A 19,745-nucleotide genomic window follows, 5' to 3' on the forward strand; every position below is an offset into this window, starting at 1 on the left:
AATAAGCTGAAAGAAGCTAAATCACTCCGTAGAGGTTAAGGGAACTGCAGAATCGGATGAAATTTCCTGTGGGTTCAACACTAGGAATGACCCCTCTCTCATTACACTTTGCAGCTTTACTTATCAAGTCTAAATACTATACTATACAAATTATTATTCTAAAAGAAAATATTTTTAACATGCTCTGTCTTTCACTGGACACATGTCAATAGTGGCAAAGGAGCAGCATGAAGTGATTTAAGGAGAAGTGGATGGGAGATCAGTGGGCAGCGGAGGAGCAGAGCAGGTGTGGTGCTCTTGCTGCTGCTTGGCCACAGTCAACATCTAAAGCTAAACACCTTCATACCTTCAGCTTACCAGCCACACAATGTTGCAATTGACACACCTAAAAAATTGCTGCAAGTGGCCTGATATCTCAGAGGTTTGCTTCATCTCAGTAACAGCCCTAAAATTAGAGAACGGTGCCCTGATTTATGTGGAAAAGTTAAGGGGGTGGGGGCACATTCCATGACTGCTGAAGGCAGGAAGTTTTGGAATCTCCATGGAAATTAAGGCAAAACACAGAGCTCCACTGTTATTTTTCCAAGTATTTTGCACAGGCTCTTATTGCAAAATGTGTTCAAAAGCCTCCAAAAGAAGACACTTGATTTGTTACCAAATGTCCCCTCTGTGGCTGCCAGATGCCTTGATTTACTCACATTATGATACAAATAGTGCATGACTTTAAAAGTGCAGTAACTGTAGAGGCAAAGTAAATCTAAGCAGGCACACGTGTACATACAGCATATGAAGAATGCACATTATTTCACATGACTCTACAGTTTTTTGAGCATGTTAAACAAACACCAAAGGTCATCATTATCTTGGAACAAGCTTACTTTGTTGTACATCTGTTCTTGATCCATTATTGCTGTGGTTAGTTGAGAACCATTCAGGGTTCCTGGGAGTCAAAGTGGTGAAATCATGGGGATAAATGCAACAGACCTGACAACAATAACAGTAATTTCTGCAGTACTCCAGATGTGTGTGGATTGGAATGCATACACGTATTTAAGATTGATTTTGTTTTTCATCCCGGCTGAATGACGATGAGTTTATGACACTTGAGCGTCCCCAGGAATGAGTCTCCTTGTGTGAAGCTGTTCAAACTTGGCACTGCCTGGAGTTATGTAATCATAACCTTTTAACAGAAGCCCCTAACACTCACAGTTTGGTGGGGGGCTCTTGTCTTTTATGTACGGATGTTAGAGGCAGGATGAAATATCTGAAAAACCTGTCTGAGCACAAATGGGACCAAAATAATGGTAAATCAGAGAGTCCTACATGTGCACCACCTAAAAAAGGTGTTCAGCAGATGGAGATAGATTTATTATTGAAGACTTTCTGAGCTGAGAAAAGTGGCACTCGGCTACAACAAGTAAAGGCAGCAGGAGGAAAATGTGCGGCATCTATGGAATGCCATCCCAAGCCCACCAGGGGGAACAAGGAAGGCAAAATATTTACATTGAAAGTCAAAGTTTACAGAGAAACTTTTGCATGTAAAGTACATGGACTTCTTGGAAATCTACTAGAGAGGTCATACACTGAGAAAATAGCCTTCCTTAAAAGCAATACAATCAGTAACATAGAATTCAATATACTTGTATCGAGATAATACTTTTAAAACACACAGTTACAAAGTTCTTCACACATAGGATAGAATACACATACATACAACCATACTCAAATTCATCCTCAGCACTGCTCCACCGAATATAGTTTAGTTCTGTTAACTATTTTTATGCATTAAGGCATATAGTTGTTACTGTTGTTATAAACTCAATTTCACTCTATAACCTGTTATATTGTAACAAAACTACAAAGTATTACTATTACTACTAAGTACTACTATTGTAACAATACTAAAGGCAAACAGAGAGTGTTTATAAAAAGGCTAACCTGTAGAGATGAGTTTTCATCAGCCGCATAAAGCAACCCACAGTCTCAGCAGATCTGATGAGAGGCTTGGGAAGGCTATTCCACAGTTTAGGAGCTACAACTGAATAAGCACGGTCACCTCTGGATTTAAAACAGGTATGGGGAACAGATTAAAGGACTTGATCAGATGATTGGAGCGACCAAGAGCTTGAATAGGGGATCAACAACTCTGCTAAATATATTGGGGGGCATCCTAGGCCTTGTCGGTCATTTGTAGGAAATTGATTCTGTGTTTTACTGATAGCCAATGAAGGCTGCATTTTGCACTAATTGAAGATGGGCTAGAGAGGACTGAGTAATGCAAGTAAAGAGGGAGTTACAGTAGGCTTAGGGTATCTACTAGAAGTTCAATTTTTTAAGCTTATAATATAGGTTTGATTTTTGCAACTGAAACAAACAAGATTGAATAAAGTTCAGTGTTGTGGGGTTCAAAGTTCATGTTGGTCAAAAAGAATACCAAGATTTTTTGAGGTGGTCTTGATGTTGCTAGCAAGGGGGGCAATATAGTTAAGACTGACCTCCTACTTTGAGACATCCAGTTGGAAATATAGGCTAGGCAGTCATGAAGGGTGGTAAGGTCATTGAGGTTTTCAAGTTTAACTGAGATGTAAAGGTGTGTGTCATCAGCAATGGTAAGAAACACTACTGGAGAAGTTAAGCAGCTGACACCCAGAGGTAGCATATACAGTGAAAACAGAATAGGTCCAATGATTGACCCTTGTGGGACTCCACATAAGAGAGGAGCAAAAGAAGACATGTAATTATTAATGTGAATGACTATGGATTTACATAGTTGAATCAGAATTTTCGAGGATTGCCTATAGTCCACTGAAGCTGCAGAGCTGTTGTCCCTATTCATTATTCACTGTAACGTACACATCGGTCTTATTGTTGAACATTTTCTCTCTGCTCTGCTCGTCTGCCATTCACTGCTCTTGTGCAGAGTTGTGCCCACCGACTCACCGACAGTGTCGTAGTTCCTAGCTGGTCTATTCCCATTATTGTTTAAAAAAAATATGATATTCCTTGTGTGGTTCATCAATGCTGATAAATGACTCAAACGTCCCGCAAAGTTGAATTAATTCACGCAAAAGCTTCTTTCTAATAACATGTTTATTTACAACATTATATGTTGACATTTATATCATATATATTTATATCAAATAGGCTGTATATTAATTTATTGGGAGAAAAAAAATGTTAGTTCTATGTAAAATCAGACATTGAACAGCCCCATATAGCCAAAATGGTATGATCCTTGTTTCTTAACGCCTCTGCAAAGATTCGACTATGAGACTGGGAACTAATATAGAATATTCCCCTTAATCTGCATGCATGAGAATATAATTTGTTACTAGAGCAGTGCTGTTTCACTGTGTTTTTGACGGAAGCCCAATTGACATTTATCAAAGATATTATGTCTCTCAACCAGTTGGAGAAGCTGGTGAGCCACAATCTGTTTTGGAACTTTAGAACTGAAAGGAAATTTGGAAATGGACCTGCAGTCAGCTACAGTGGTACAGTGGCTATAGTGGTCTCTAGGGAGGGTTTTGTAAGGAAGGGCAGACAATGGCTGTCATATATATATATATAGGCTTAGTCGTAGTCCGGTAGACATCCAGAGGAGAGAGACTATTTGTCAATAGAGAGAAGACGGGGACAATGACAGGCAGGAACTCTGTCAGAAATTTAGTAGGAATTATATCAGTAGGGCAGGATGATTAATGCATATGAGAAACTATATCTGAGAGCTCTTAAATGGAAATAGGCTGAACTCAGATAGCAGAACAGGGCAGGTGACATGATCGGAATGATAAATGTCATGGTTGAAATGTGATCTGAGACCAGTGATCTTGCCAACAAGGAAATGTAGAAACGTATCACAGTCATCAGAGGAGCTGGCAGGAAAACCAGAATGGGCAGGATTCAGAAGTTGGTTAATAGTGTTTAACTCAAACCTAGGATTATGCTTAGGCCTATTTCTTCATATTCCTTAGGATATGAATGTACAGAACACACAAGTATAGCTTACAGCACAATGCTGCTGACATTTGTCTGTCAGAGTCCATCCCCCTGAAGAAATACTGTAGTTGCAATTTATGATTCCTCAAATGTGGTAATGTGAAATGTTATCAGAAATGGTGCCAAGGTTATGTCTCACCAATATAAAACCTTAAAGTTCTCCACTTGCAAGAGGCTTTAAAGATGTAGATAAAGATAACAGGTTCCCCACAAACCTGAGTTTCATACTATCAACTTACTTTCAGTTATCAGTCATGAATTGTTTCATTATCCTGAGGAATGCTATGGGCACTTCTCATTCATTTTCACTCTAGCTTTGTTTGAATGCAATTTACACAAAACTGCCAAACTCCAAGGGATGTGGCCCTTCACAAAGGTGATCTAAAGAAGTGCTAATAGATCCCCCCCCCCCCCCCCCCCAGTTGGGGGCAGCATAACAAGCAGTAAAAAAAAGACATACCATCACCTTAAAGTTGTTAGCATTTATTTGTTGCAAATATATTCACCCTCCTTTTAGCAGTGTTTTGGTATCCACTAATTCCTGAGTAAAGTATCTCCCTCTTTAGCTATGTTTGATGTTCCTCTGTTAATTGCTAACTTTTTTGGTGCCGGGCGGGGTTTACAGCTTTTTTCGCTACAAACGGCTGCCTGTTGGAATGGAAATGAGGTTGATGAAACTAGTGAGAGTGAACTAAAAGGACAATACCACTCTCCAGATGCACGCAGTATATTTAGCCATATCCAACTGTTTGGAACACACTGAGCATACATGCGAGGCAGTGAAATGCATTGCTGTCAGGAGTGGTTTAAGGACTGTATGTGGAAACTTTGATACATTTTGTCCCTTGTAAAAACTGGTCACCATTGGAATCCATCATGACTAGTATGAATTCAAGCTGACCACAGCCTGCATATTCTCCAGCAAGGACAGAAATTCATAGCACCTCTCAAGCCTACAATGAGTGAGATTTTGATACTCTGAAGATGGATGGACTTAAATAGAAATACCACACACCTCTCTTAAAAAAGAAAAGCTGAATTCCTAAGCAATCAAGCACACCCTTAAACACAACCCTAATTCAATTCTCTCAGGGGCTTTGGTGGTACAGCCTTACTTGGTCTGGTATGACCAGTAGCTTATAGTGGCTAATGTTAGCAAACTTTAGACAGCTGTGTGTTTCTTTACCCTGTGTGACTTTATTCAACCAACAAAATAGTTTTTAGATCAACCTGAAGTACCTGAAGTAACGGATATTGTCGTTGATATTCCAACAGATCCCTAAAATGTTAGCTGTAAAATAGCAAACATTTTGTAATCCTTTGAGGAACACGCAATAGTGAGAGGTTGTTGTTGAGCATGTCACTAGAGGTACAATAGCTGAACACTGAAGGTAATGAGTGGGGGTCTTTAAAAATTACAACATCTGTCTGCCAGCCTTCACTGACATGTCAGATGTGCAGTAAGGTTTTTGCAGAGTTGGAAGAAGTATTCAGATCCTTTGCAGAAGTAAATGTAGCAAAACCAGACCTCAAAATACTCCACTACAAGTAAGTAGTATAAGCAGCAAAATGTATTTAAGGTAAAAGTCAAAGTACTCATGTGTTCTGCTATTATAGTATATGAGCCGTGCACATCCCATGCCAGTCTATGATGTTTCCAGTCAGGATGCATTCTATTGCTCCTCTGTAAAAGCTGACAAGAACTTGGCCTCAAGAAATACAGTCGTTTCTGAACTTTCTTCATCAGCATGGAGATGTGAGACGACCATGTCAGGTTCTCTGAGATGCTGATTCCCAGGAACCTGAAACTGTTCACCTGCTCCACCTCAGCACTGCAGATATAGACAGGAGTGTGTGTCTTCATCTCTTTCTTCCTAAAATCAACGATCACCTCCTTGGTTTTGCTGTCGTTGAGCTATAGGTTGTTCTCTGAGCACTACTCTACAAGATTATGAATTTTCTCCCGATATTAAGTCTCTTGGTTGTTTACTTGTAGTTGTTTGAAGTTGGGCTAATTTTAACGACTTGAGTTACTGTTGGGTAGTTTAATCTACAGCAAAGCAACATAGTCTATAAAATCATCACGTTTGTAGTGTTGCTGTACTGTGAGAACCATGTATCTCATGAGCTCAGAAAAACAGCTGTTTTCAGCTTTGTGATGATGCATTAACTTAAGAAATAGGATGATTTTCTCAACCTATAAAAGGAACTGCTAATCCTTTAGTGCAAAAGAAAAAAATCTAATTCAAATCACTCAATTTGGAGATTCATGGTTTTTGTGATTTTGTGACTCCAATGCATGTTCTGTATTTAACCAGTGTGACAAATGAAAACAGGAAGCCTTTTATGAGACATATATTAGAATTTTAATCTATTAAAGTGAAATGTTATGGCATACATACAAATGTTTCCTTTACCAAAGTTCACAGCAACATCAAAATGGGTCAACCAGCTGAAGCAAGGCACCTTAACAGAACCTTTTGTATTTGTTGTCGGTTATAACTTAAAAGTAGAGTACATCTTTGGCACCAGAAAACAAAACAAAGTATAAAATGAAAACAACTACAAAATATATTAACTTTTCTCACTTCAAATAGCCATTCATGTAAACACATTCCAAACAAAGTGAAGGGCATTTCCTCAAACGGACAGATTGCATTGACCAGCAAACGCATTGTGACGGGAAACATGATGAAAAAGCTTGAAGGGGAATACCAGTCAAATTGGAGATTTCACATGTCATTTGTTGGACTTCAAACAATACGCCTATTGATGATGTTGTCATGGTGGAACCTGACAGTTAACTAGAGTTTGTGACCCATACATTAGCCTTTTCTCAAATCCACTGATGTTGAATTTTAGCGGTATTCCCCTCAAAAGAGTAAAACTAATCTGAATTCTGGCACATTCCAGTTAAATACAAAACACATTCCTGGAAAACAGGGGTCTACATTCAGCAGTGTTCAGTGATCCTACACTATACAGGGAGAAATAAATAGAAGATTCCACATTAAGGATATAGTCCACTCAGAAATGTGAGATACTTGAGAAAACACAGCTGAATATAACACAGTGATGGGGACAACAAATAGAGTAGCAAATGCAGGCCAATTTTAGTTGACCATTTCAATGCCCGTGGTAGAACCAGCTACCACGGCTCAGAAGAAATAGCCAGCTCTCAGAAAGGAGTCATGTGGAGAATGCGTGTCATTTTAACAAGGGAGAGGGGTCAGACTTTAGATAGCCTTTTTCTTTAACGGGAGCATTCCCTCAGCGAGGGAATGTGAAAAGATTATCTCCAGCGTGACAGTGGAAGGGAGCGAAATGCTGGGCAGTCGCCATCTGAGGTCCCAAACATTAACCTGGGATCTGGAAAATTAGCCCCCGTGAAAGAGTGAATCAATCTTCGCAGGCTTTTTTAAGAGAGAAACGAGCAGGCATTCTGTGGGCTCCGCATTCAAGGGAAGTTTCCAAATCCTCAGCTGAGCTGTGAGCAAGGACCCAAATGTATATTAAAGTGAGAAGCAACTGTTAATTTAGGTTTGAGTAGTTCTGTTAAACAGAATAATCCTCAAACACGGCATGGGAACATAGAGGATGCTTATACTGAGTCATTTCATAAATATTCCCATTACTTTCAGAGGATGGTAATAGGCTTGCTACTAGAAATTCAAAATAAACCAAACAAAACATAGATGCACATAATCGAGAAAAGTGAGTATGTTTGTATATAACTTAAGTGGAGCAGAGCACGACGAGCAGCCCTTGTTCTTCTCCCCTCTCAAACATAAAAGTAACATCATAATATGAGCAGCATTTACAAATATAAATACAATACATAACAAAAAAAGTAACATGCGCAACATATTTATATGCACAACCAGGAGCCCAATTCCTCTCATAATGCAGAATACTATCCAGGTACCATGAAGAATTCTGATTCGTGGGACAAATGTGAGAGTTTGTGAATTGTGCAGTAGAAGGAAAGCTCAGCTCTCCTTTCCAAATGGTGCCATATTCTGGACTCTGCATGTTAATTCAGATTGCCATCAGACGGTCATCCTTTCTTTACTTGTGGCCAGACATCGAGGAAAGCCTTTTAACACCTTGGCCAAAAGTCTCGTCGTCATCGTTGGCTGTCACTGTTTTCACTTATGTCAGCTGTAGTGAGCACTCAAATGAGGATTTCAACCACCTCTGCATCTGAGCTGCTGATGCTCTTGAATGTCTTGAGTGGTGCCATTGGCTCCTCTGATGTGTCTACAGTGAAGATAAAATTAGCAGATTAGAAAAACAACTTTGGTATGCTAAAGTAAATACAACTGCAATGCTTGGTATTTGCAAAGCCCACAACCTTGTTTAATTTTACTAACAAGGTCTTAACTTGTTTCAACAGTACGTCTGTAGTCTGTCCTGATCCAGAATCTGGTTACACTTTAAACAGTGGTCAATTAGGTTAAGGATCAAAGGACCGTAGCTTTTGTGTTGGTGATTGAGTGTCAAGTGCTTAACAATGCAATAAACTCACCAGTGGTAGCTGCTGAGATCGCCTCAGAGGTCTTTAGCTTGCTAGGCTCCGCTGTGAGCTCAGGCTCCTGCGGGGCCTCGTCACTTTGGGTGCTGCAGTCTCGGCTCGGGCCCCTGGGCACCATGCGGGGTTGCCGTTGCAGCGCAGCAGCACCTGTCTGGTCATCTGAGAGGCTCTTTCCTACAAACGCAGACAAAGAGAGGAGGCTGCTTAATTGCCCGCTTTCATCCACATTTACACACTCCTTAACATCTGCCCTGCGGAGTTCTTCCCATGACTATTCTGGATCAGGCTATTCTGGAGCGAGAGATGATATGCATTCCGGTTTAAAAACATGTTGTCTATTTGAGGGACACGAAAGGGTTGTCACCTACTCCCTGCTTTTTTATAGAAAGTGTACATTCTGTCTGGCGACGCTGACTAGTCTGCCAGTTGTCGCTTGATAGCATGTGTCAATAAAGACTCAAAATTCCTCTATGTTGAAGCCTGAAGTATGGTGGAAAACATCTTGCGCTCACCTTTACTCTCCGTGCTGCTGGTAACAGTGTTGATAGAGGGGACAGACCTCGCGAGACGAAGCCCCTGTCTTTCCAGCTTGCCCTGCTCCCATCTGGAGCGCTGATGGAGGACTTTTATCATAGCGTCCTTCTCCAGGAGCTGAGCATGAAGTGCACGGATCCTGATAACATGGAATACACCATTAGATCAGAAAACCCCCGAGAAGCAGGCATAAACTAGTATCTGAAAAGGGCGCGGAAAGATGCATACCTGTTCTCCATCTCCTGATGTCTATGACTCGACAAAGGAAGGTCTTCATTAAAACTGCTGTTTGGTGAATGTCGAGGTGAATGATTGATGATGGTTGTATCTCTGCAAAGAAAATAGAGGTCTGTTAAAAAACGTCCCTAAACTTGAATAATAAGATGTTTTTATCTTAGTTTTTTTTTCACTGTATTATCGTACCTCTGTGCTGCAGCAGTGGCAGCCGCATCCATTGCAAACTGCCTCATGGTGCTCTCCTCCAGGTACTTTTGCTCCCACTTGGTGATGTCTGCCTCCAGGGCCAGAATACGCTCCTCTTTCTCCCTCAGCTGCTGATGCAACGTGGAGGAACTCAGTTCTGGAGCTGTGAGGTCAGCTGCCTGGTGCTGAGACTGAGATAATAGACAACAGTTGTTAGAATTAGGCTTCCAGGGAAACAAACACCTTTAATAGTTTGACATTTTAGTCGCTTTCTTTGCCTGAGTCAGGTTTAAAAGATTGATACCTCTCTCATACCTGTATGCTAGCTACAAAGCAGTAGCCAATCAGCTTAGCATAAAGTAGGGAAAATCTGTCTTGCCCTGCCCACAAACAAAAAAAAATTCTGCCTACCATCACTTCAAATTGTTTTTGTATGGACTAAACAAACAAGATTAATGACCTGCTTATTATTCCCCCTGCTTCCAGCCCTTATGCTAAGCTAATCAACCCCCGGTTCTAGCTTCACATTTAGCGTTCAGACCTGAGAGTGGTATCTTCTCGTCTAACTCTCGACTAGAAAGCAAACAAGCATTTTTTCCAAAATGTTGAACTCTTCCTATAAATTACAGACATAAAACACAAGTCACTGTAATGACGCTTCACCTGTTGTGCCCTGAGGCTTTTCAGTTCCTGCTCCAGTCGTGTGCGCAGGCGCAACTCGAGCGTCTCCCTCTTCTCGCACGCTGCCTGCAGCTGAGCCAGTGCGCTCTGCAGCCTTTCCACTTTCTCCACATAAGCTCTTTTCCTCTGCAGTTCTTCCTCCAGCTGCCGGTTGCGGGCCTGCGCCGAGGCCAGGGCCTGCTCAAGCAGTTCCCGCCTCCGCTGGCACTCCTCCCCGGAGATGCGCAGATGCTGTATCTGCCTCTCCAGTTGTTCTCGCTCCCTCTGCTGCTCTTCATCTAAGATAGAGAAAGGGGAAAACAGAGGTGAATGGCGGTAAGAGTAACAGTGACATGATCCTGGAAGATAAGAGCTTGGGAATATATCATCTCATTTTGTCCTGGGAATATAGCAGCCTAGTAGAAGAAGTCAAATTAATGCTAAAGAAGGGATGCTCTATATCAAGAATATTCATTGGCCTTTGATCGAGTCAGTCCAGTGGCTAGGTAAGCTCTGGTAGTTCTGTTTTGAATGGAATGTGACCCACCAAGAAACATTTACATACTGCCATCAAGGCATGTGGTTCAACCACAGACCAGTTGACACCATATTACGTAAATAAAATTGAATCAGAGTTACAGCTAGATTGCTGTACAGTGAATTTGTTGAATATTTCTCATTTACCAATTAAAAAGCTAGTCCATGTTTTAATGAAAACTTTTAGACAAAACAGACAATGTTGTGCCATTTTAAAAGTGGGGTTGATTACACAACAGGAGTGCATGCCTGTGGAGGGAATGCAGACTTCTTCTCTTATCCACTTATGCACACAGGCATAGCTTTGTACTGGGAAAAGCTCTGGAATGCTTCTACGGACTTGAAGTAAACAAGCAGCTCAAAATATAATTCAAGTGGTCTTTGTAACACAATAAATAAATAAACTACACATGCCAGTTTCAATGTGGTTTTGCTCCTGTTTTCAGGAAAAGCAAATGCTTATGACTTAAAACAAATGTAGCTGTTTAAAATACCCAGCAAAGTGCAATTGTCATTCCAGCCATTACTTATTGGCAAATAAAAAGACAAGCAAACTGAGGTTTGCTGGGTTTATGCTACAGCATATCCCTGCACAAAACAGAAAAGGAGGAAATAAAATATTCACATTAAACCATGAGGTATGCCCAAACAAGGAGAGTGAAGTAGCCAGGGGTCATGTTGAGTTGGGCCTGGACGCCCTGAAGTCCTAGACTTATTAGTTCCCCTTGAGGAGGGAAGTCAGCACAGACGCAAAACTGAGCAGAGGGGGCTAGAACAGCCTGAAATACCTAAAATAAATTCCTGGAATCCAGGCCACATTTACTACAGCTACAAAAAATGGCTGGCATCTAAGTGCCAAGAGTAACTCAAAGATCGAACCATCTGTGTCCCAACATGCAGGGCCACAGTATTTAAAACACGCCACCTCTCTGAGGAAACCAATCCCTCCTAAACTATGTTCTGCCATTGTTAAGAGATTCACAGGGCGGTCTGATTTGTCAAATCTGATTTTTTTTTTTTTTTTTTTTTAAAGCAGATCTTGAATGTCTTCCTACTTTTGTCAATTCAATTCAGCTTTATTGACATGAATGTGTAGCAAAAATATTGCCAAAGCTATAAATAAATTACATAAGAACAATTAATTTCACTCTTTTCTGTCATGAACCAAGCTATGAGAAGACAGTTTCTCTAATATTTCTCTGATGCAGACATAAACTTACTTTGCTCCAGCAGTTTAACAAAGACATGCTGCCTCTGGTCTGTACACTCTGCCTCCTTGGCCGCTCGCTGTTTGGTAGCTGTGTCAAGTCGTTCTGTAATGAGGATAACAAACAAAACACGACGATTACACACACTGGTTACGTTTAAAAGCAAGCTGTCCATTACCTGGACAGTTTTGGTCACAACAGAATGAACAGGCACATACCTCTCAGGTCTCTGTTAAAGTCATGCATCCTCTTAATCTCTGCCTCTAGTTTATTCCTCATTGTTTTCTCCAGAGTCTCCCGCTTGGCAGAGCCTTTCATCAGAGTCTCATAAGCTTCAGAGATCCTTTGAATCTCCAACTCCAACTGTGAAGAAAATATGAGACAATGATCAGTCTCTGGGAGAGGCATTCCCATTGATTGTCTGGACTGTGGTTTATGTTTCAGTTGTTAATATCAAAGAGGCTAATTAGTCATCTCTACAAAAAGCTGCCCTTTGTGTTTTTCACTGCCTGCAGACAAATGGCCTTTTAACACTATGCGCAACTGAAAAGTGGGAATCAACATTCCTGAGTGAACACTTGTGGGTCCCAGGTGTCGAGGCATTTACCTCCTTTCATGGCAATATGCCAGCATGTTTGAAAGACAAAGGGGCTAGGATGTGTTGGAAGCATTCCAGAGGCTGGAATGAGGAGAAAACTCTCAACACCTAACTGGTAGATCGCATTTTTGAAAAGTCACATACCATGAAATAAATCTAATAAACCAATCACCGGGATCTCTCTCCTGTGCATATTCATTTACTGCCATACGGCATATGACCCTGACATGTACTATCAAGAAATAACTGTTTTTTTACAACTTCCATGCCTTCTATGAGCCAACAGCTAAATTCATCGCACCACCTTCTTCTCTCACCTTCTGCAGCCTGGCGGCCTTCTCGACGTAGACCTCCAGCTCCTTCCTGAGTCGCTCATTCTCCCGCATCAACACGTCAGTCTGAGTTGAGTTATTGCTGGAGGCTGCGGTGATGCTGTTGTGAGCCATCTGAGACTGGGTAGACACATATCTGCTGAGGGGAGACATGAGTAATTCATTACAACACTGCTCAAACCACACCATCCTGGAAATACTGAGCGAAAGAATAGTTAAATAAATTAAATCATAATTCCATTGTGTCCTTCATCTGTTGTGATTACCTGTGATGCTGTGAGTAGAAGGGGGGAGGTGGGTCTCTGTAGTACTGTCCATGCTCCTGTGAGTGGCTGAGCATATATCCAGGAAGTCTGGCAAAGACAGGATAGTCCGGGGGTGGCCCTCGCTGGTCTACACACTGCTGGGCCCCTTGCCTCTCAGGTGCCACAGTGTTTGTAACATTATTATTATATAGCTGTGGATAGCTGTGGGAAGAGCTCATAGCCAGACTGTGTCTAGGTCCGTTCCGCTCCAGAGAAAGCTGCATGAGCCTCTCACTGAGAGAGCGAGCGTGCTCCCTCTTCAAATCCCACTGTCCCTCACTGCGACCCCCCATTATGTCCATGCTGGGCCCTTCCTGCTCCGCCTGCTGAGAGATCAGGTACTGGGAGTGAACCTTGGCCTCCTCATAAGTGGGTAGCTCCTCTCCATGGAGCTGGTACAGATGGCACACCTGGCTCTCTGAGTGCAGGCAGTCCCCCTGGTGCTCCTGGCCTTGAGGGTCCTGTCGTTTTAACATCTGGATGCACTGGGACTCCTCCTGAGTCAGGCTCTCCAGAGAGGAGCGAGGACTGCCTGTGCCCCCGCCGCTGCTGCCTCCACGCAGGGCCTGCTGCTGGATAGCAAGAAGTGTGCGAGTGTCCGTCAGGTTCCCGTAGCGGAGCTGCTCTTGGATGAGACGGTGTAGGACCGTTCCAGATGAATCTTCAGCAGTTTTCATTTCAGTCAGTGGGAAATGAGCAAAAAAAACCAACAGTTTGGGCACTTCACGAATCACAAATCTGAAGGAAAAATAAGATTCTTGATCAGACTTAGCACTGCACAACACGTTACATTTGATCTCATCAGCTCACTATTTGAGGTTCCTCAACCCTATTGTTATCTTCACAATCGTTCAATGATCAATGGTACTATTTCACTTGTGAGCTACAAGCAAATGCCAATGAATTCTTCCCAATTAATTTACAAACTTCTATTGACTGACTTCTGTTGTAAGTGCATGAGCTGTTGCTGGAAATACCCCAGACAGTGATGTCAGTGCAGATCCAGTTTTATTGGCCATGCACTCTAAAGCATAACTTTCCCCAGTCAGACAGAAGTGTAATACTAAACAGTTGCTATAAACATCACAGACTTCCCACAAACTCAACGAATGGAATAGATTTCCCAAAGTTGACATAAACTACAATGATGTAAGTTACAGCTCCAACATATGATCCTACAGGAAACACACTGAGACATGTAACATGCTCAACTTACAAAAAAGCCCGCTGTGGGAATTAATGTGATAAAATCCTAATGAGAGGCTTTAAAGGCAAAAACTGCACTTTGTGAGATTAATTTAATTTCACTCATTGGATATGTGTACTTGTTGTACTATTTACCATTTTTAATGGCACTTTATAAAGTAAACACATGAAATACAGTTCACTAGATAAAATTTATAAATAAACCAGTTCCACCAGGACTCAGTTTTAAACAAAACATGACAACTCCCATTGAAAACTCACATAATGAATCAAATATTATTACTGCGCCATGCAAACAAAAAATAAATAAATCCGTGCCACAGGGATTTCTAGTTAACCAAGCATCCAAACACAACCCTGCCGAGATACACTTTGGGAAAACAAAGCGTGAAACTTACCAAATTATAGTCTCATCACACACGAAACAGTTAACGGTGGCGTAGTCTCACAGTTTTCTGCGCTCAATTCAACACAAGTTTACCGATTTTCTTCCTCTGAGCTCCTCCACGCGTGTGTGCGCACCGGCGGCCAGCAGCAGACTGAGCAGAGCGAAGCTGCGAGCTGCACGAATAAATAACTGAGGGTTGATTGTTCGCTGCGGCTGGAATGACTGGAATGTAAAGGCTCCAAGTCCCTGTGGGATCAAAAGCAGAGCACGGGGGAGGAGGAGGACGAGAGGGAGAGAGGTGAGGCGGGGCGAGAGGGGGGCTGCTCAAAAATTGGATTCAGAGCAAGCAGCAAGACCTCAGCTGGCTGCTTGTGTCATGTAAACGAGCATGTTGTTGTTGTTGTTGTTGTTTCGTGGTTTGCGGAATGTTAAGTTCCTGCTGCTCTTGAAGTTATAGGAGTCCTTACAGTTTTAGGAGCAACACAGGAATGCTATTGCGAGACTGCAGGAGATAAAAAGAACATAACATACAGTAAAACATTACAACCTCACTGTCATAAAGTATTTGTTGAAATACTCTGGGAATGTAATATTCAGAAATATGATGATATATAGGGAGTTCTGTGTGTGTTTGGGGGGGAGGGTAGTCAAGATGATGATGATATTTAACTAAACACACACACAGTCTCAAGCTCTCATTTAGTGGTAAAAAATAATAGGCTGCAGCTAACTGCTGTTTCACTTAACCATTAATCTTTTAAATTTGATCTTTTAGCCTATAAAATGTCAGAAAATTGTGAAAAAGCTAATCTTAAATTCCCAGAACTCTTTCTTTTGTCCAACCAGCAGTCCAAAACCCAAAGGTTATTTGGTAAACAGTGAAAGAGCAAAGCTGAAAACAAAGCATGGTTGACATTTTTGCTTGATTGAACAACTAATCAAATAATCGACTGATAATCGATAATCCTAAACATAAATATGGGATATTGAGTCCTCATTATAATTTGTGTTAATTAAAGCAGAACAGTAGGGCATGGTGGATTTTAAATGTGCTTTGCATGATAGAAATGACAGTGATGAAAAAAGTGCTGTCATATAATTGAGACACGGATTAATCGTTATTTTCTTGAACAGCATGTTTGCATGTGCCTGGTAAATATTTAAGCCGTGGCCCGTGCCAGTTAATTGCAGAGTGTGTGTCTGTGTGTGGACACAGAGGGAGAGGGGCGGGTGTGAAGCATGCTGCCTGCCAGCTGTCCGTGGACTAAAATCCCCTTCCCCTCCTTTAATAAGAGCTCTGAGAGATCCATTGTTCTCCCCAAAAAGCAGACATGACGGGGGCAGCCCTGCCATCTGCTGTTCTCCCCTCCACCACTAGCCTATACACTTCATACACATGTAGATGGAGACCCTGGGATCAGCTAGCAGTGGGGGTTGGGTTGTAGTATTGGATAGTATTGTCATTGAGTGCAGCCTTTTTTGCATAGAAAGGATCATCTTAATGTGGTGGTGGAGGTTGTGGGGTGTAAACAAGTGTTCTCTTGTTAAAGCGGTGCAGGCGCTCAGGTTACTTTATCTCAAAACACTCACAGGCAAGCATCCACCTGCTGATTTGCATGGCAGTTGAAGGCCAACAGTCGCTCAAGAATGCTGATTACCTCAACAACTGATAAAAATCAGCAGGTTTTGCCTTTTCCATGATTCATCTGGGTCAACAAGATAAGCAAGAGGTTTATAACACCTTGCTGTACTATGAACCATTTTAATGGCACTATAATGTACAGTGCTGCAGCTCACTTAAAGATTGGTTTGACATTTTGCATTCACATTGTTGAAAGTTTGATACAGTACAAATGCACACTGTCTCATGTTTTTTTAATCTATACAAATAAGTTGTGTTTGACAGGGGGTTATTCTGTTCCTTGGCCAGTCTCTTCCTGGAGACTCATCACAAGAGTGCCAGGCAACTAGCAAGAAGTTGCGGTCGTTTTTGCACGTATCAAACAAACAAGATGTAACGTGTTACTTGTCTCAACCTTTGGACAGAGCCTGGTTAGCTGCTTCCTGTCTGTATGCTGAACGAAGCCAAACTTCATATTTAGTGTACAGAAAAGACAGCAGTATCAATCTGTGTCGAACTATTCTTTTTTAAGATGTCATATAAGTGAAGAATGTGAAACTATATATTAGCAACAATGGGCCACATTCATCAGCCCTGCATTGTGTCATTCAGTCCAGTTTAGTGGACCTCGCGAAGCATTTCTGTTGAGCGGTGTCATCTCCAGCCAAAGTGAGAAGCTACACAGAGAGCGACATGACACAGACATTTCATTTGTTCAGTGGAAAACTGTGCATTATTATCAATATATAGAATCTGTATGGTTATTGCCAAGAGGTAAGATGACTGGTAGGTTGATTAGAAAATCTACAAAGTGATATACAGGGTGTCATTAGTGTTGCATTTTCTGATACAGTATACAAGTGTCATGTTATTTGGAAAATCTTTTTCTGAAACTCTGAAGTCTTTTTGAACATACACAGCAAAGTCTGCACTGATAGACAAAATTAATCAGTGCTAAACCTGCTGAACAAGTCGACATTATTCTTTTTTATGACTCCACTCAATGTCAACCACATCAGGTTTATATTTAAATGAATGACTGTGTGATTCCATTACCTGGAAATTCAATCTGTATCTCATTTAGTGAGAACCTATTACGTTCTGTCAACACGTCATTTTAAATCAGAGGTGAATTACAGATATTAAGACTGGAAGAGACTGAATCAGACTGACATCACACACAACAAGAGTCACTTCCTTATATAATCTCACAAATTAGCAAACAGAAAAGAACAGAAACAAATCTACTTCTAAAGGAATAGTAAAAAAAAAAAGTGATTTCTATGATTTTTAGCAATGTTATTGGCTGTTAAGTCTCACTGATTCTAAAATTATGTGTATCATGTCTCTGTGTTTGGATTTGTCTGAGATATGACCCAAAGAAAGATTATGATTACAGCATTTGGGCGCAATGCATTTTAAAGTACCTTACTTGTCCCCATGAGCTGTGTGTCACGGCCACTGTTGCTGATGTTGTTGCTGTCCAAGATGGTGAGCTGGCCAAACTACAATACCTAACTTCCAGTTGTTTTTAGAAAACTGTTATAACCCTGTCCTTTTCACCTCAGCCAGTATCTTTGCCTCACGTCTCCCCAACTTCAACTCTCACGCACCCCGATCAGGAGGTGCAGCTCACAGTTTAAACATGATCTTAGTTGTTTGTTACCTAGTAAAACAAAAGTATTAAAACACTTTGTGGCGATATTTTGTACCATTGGATTGGCTAGCTGATTCCCTTTGTTTCAGATATCAAGCTAAGGTAAGCTAGCTGGCAGCAGCTTCATATTTAGTATACAGACATGAAATTGGCATCAATCTTTTCATTTAACTCTGAACAAGCAAGTGAGTCATATTTCCCAAAATCTAGAGGCATGTAGGTTGGTACAGTACACACTTTCCCAAGGGATGTAAGGTTTAACTGAAGACATATTATACACCATGTTTGTCATTTCAGCTTTATCAAACAGACTTTAACTTTTTTTCCAAACACATTTGCCGACAAGAGTGACATTTAAAATCAGCCATTTGAACCTGTTAATGGGGTGGACTATGCTGACTGGGTTAACACAATACAGACTGGGATCTGGGAGCGGCAGCCTTGTTATGTGAGGTGGGACAAGCTAGGCGCTTCAGCAGCTCCTTTTGTTTTCCTGCAATGGAGGAAATGGCCGCATTCCTCACATTACCATGTCCATGGGGTCTGACCAACCTCCAGTCTGCTCCTTTACTGGGGACGACAGGAGGGCAACCAGCAGCCACTGACATTTTCATTTTAACGGGGGGGTTCTCTAATGAATAATACTGCTGTCCTAAATCATAAGCACAACTTTGCTTTGTAGACAATAGCTATGAAGAATGACTTCTAGAAATAAAGTGAGTTGATTAGACTTAATTCTGATTTTTTGGGGACTTTCTTTTGCTGAAGTTATTGGTCTCTTATAAGTTTCTATTGGTCAGACAATTTAAAAACGGATTAACAGACATGATATGTTTGCTTCCTATCACAAACTGAGTGTTTCAACAAACCTCAGCAGCCATTTTTGGGGACTGTGAAAAGACCGGAGGTGAACAACATTTACACAAGTCTGGCTTGTTGCAGGTCTCACACCTGGTGACACAAGAAATTCCTCACTTAACCATAAAAGCAAACAAGCCACACTGAACCAGTGAGGAACTCTGAACAGGACTACGCCTGTGGGTGATGCTGTTTAAAGATAAGGCAACAACGCATATTTTTCATGACTGTCCTGTGGGGTCATCGTTTCAGTGGTTCTACTCTGGTCAGCTCAACTAAATTTAACTAGATTTGATTCACTGAATTCAGCACAGTTTGATCTACATGATTGTCTTTCATGTTATAGTACAACAATGTAGTGACAATTTGGGATTCAAGTGTTGCAGTTTCTTCAACTGTTTGGTGAACACAACCTACAAATTAATAAGAAAATAATGAATTTAACAATCTGATGGAGCAATGTTATTTTGCTATGCTATTTGCTTCCACTATATCATGTACCTTTTTCCACATATGGACACAAAACAGATCAAAGCAGGTGGCATTTGAGATGGTGGTTGACAAAAAAAAAGAAGCAGTGTTTCACATCACCAGCACATTTTAAAAATAAGCTACATAGCTCTTACTGTAGTTTAGTTCATTATGACTCTGTTTTGGACAACAGGTGTACAACAATTAATAAATACTTAATAGCACAATGTTGTAAAGATATTATGTTTTCAACAAATTTACTTAAAAAATGTAATCAATTACTCATCACTTAGTACTCATTTAAAAAGTCAACAGCAAAATTAGTAACTTGTAACTTTACCTGGCTGGGTGGCTGTGGCTCAGGAGGAAGAGTGGGCCATCTGCTAAACAGAAGATCTGCGGGTCGATCATTGA

General features: G+C 41.1%; 1 protein-coding gene and 1 long non-coding RNA gene across 3 annotated transcripts; one reads left to right on the top strand and one right to left on the bottom strand.

Annotated features, from left to right (window-relative positions):
• Positions 1–6,341: 6,341 nt before the first annotated feature.
• Positions 6,342–14,917, bottom strand: amotl2a (angiomotin like 2a). 2 transcript variants are annotated; one of them, XM_038716691.1, is made up of 11 exons: positions 14,735–14,917; positions 13,092–13,868; positions 12,811–12,961; positions 12,114–12,258; positions 11,908–12,000; positions 10,154–10,449; positions 9,491–9,681; positions 9,296–9,397; positions 9,046–9,206; positions 8,528–8,707; positions 6,342–8,259 (listed from the first exon to the last, which is right to left on the bottom strand). In XM_038716691.1, exons 2-11 carry the CDS (start codon positions 13,805–13,807, stop codon positions 8,174–8,176), a joined length of 2,121 nt encoding a protein of 706 aa, XP_038572619.1. In that variant the 5' UTR covers positions 13,808–13,868; positions 14,735–14,917; the 3' UTR covers positions 6,342–8,173. The 2 variants fall into 2 exon arrangements, with proteins under 2 accessions (XP_038572619.1, XP_038572618.1); XM_038716690.1 differs by having other exon boundaries at positions 12,811–12,964.
• Positions 10,422–13,065, top strand: LOC119901167. Its single transcript, XR_005444144.1, has 2 exons — positions 10,422–10,486; positions 12,820–13,065. It is a non-coding gene; the product is annotated as an uncharacterized LOC119901167 (long non-coding RNA).
• Positions 14,918–19,745: the final 4,828 nt, after the last annotated feature.

This window comes from Micropterus salmoides, unplaced genomic scaffold (assembly GCF_014851395.1).
Source record: "Micropterus salmoides isolate LMB-PRFRI ecotype aquatic unplaced genomic scaffold, ASM1485139v1 Ms_hic_scaffold_13, whole genome shotgun sequence".
In the NCBI taxonomy this organism is placed as follows: domain Eukaryota; kingdom Metazoa; phylum Chordata; class Actinopteri; order Centrarchiformes; family Centrarchidae; genus Micropterus; species Micropterus salmoides.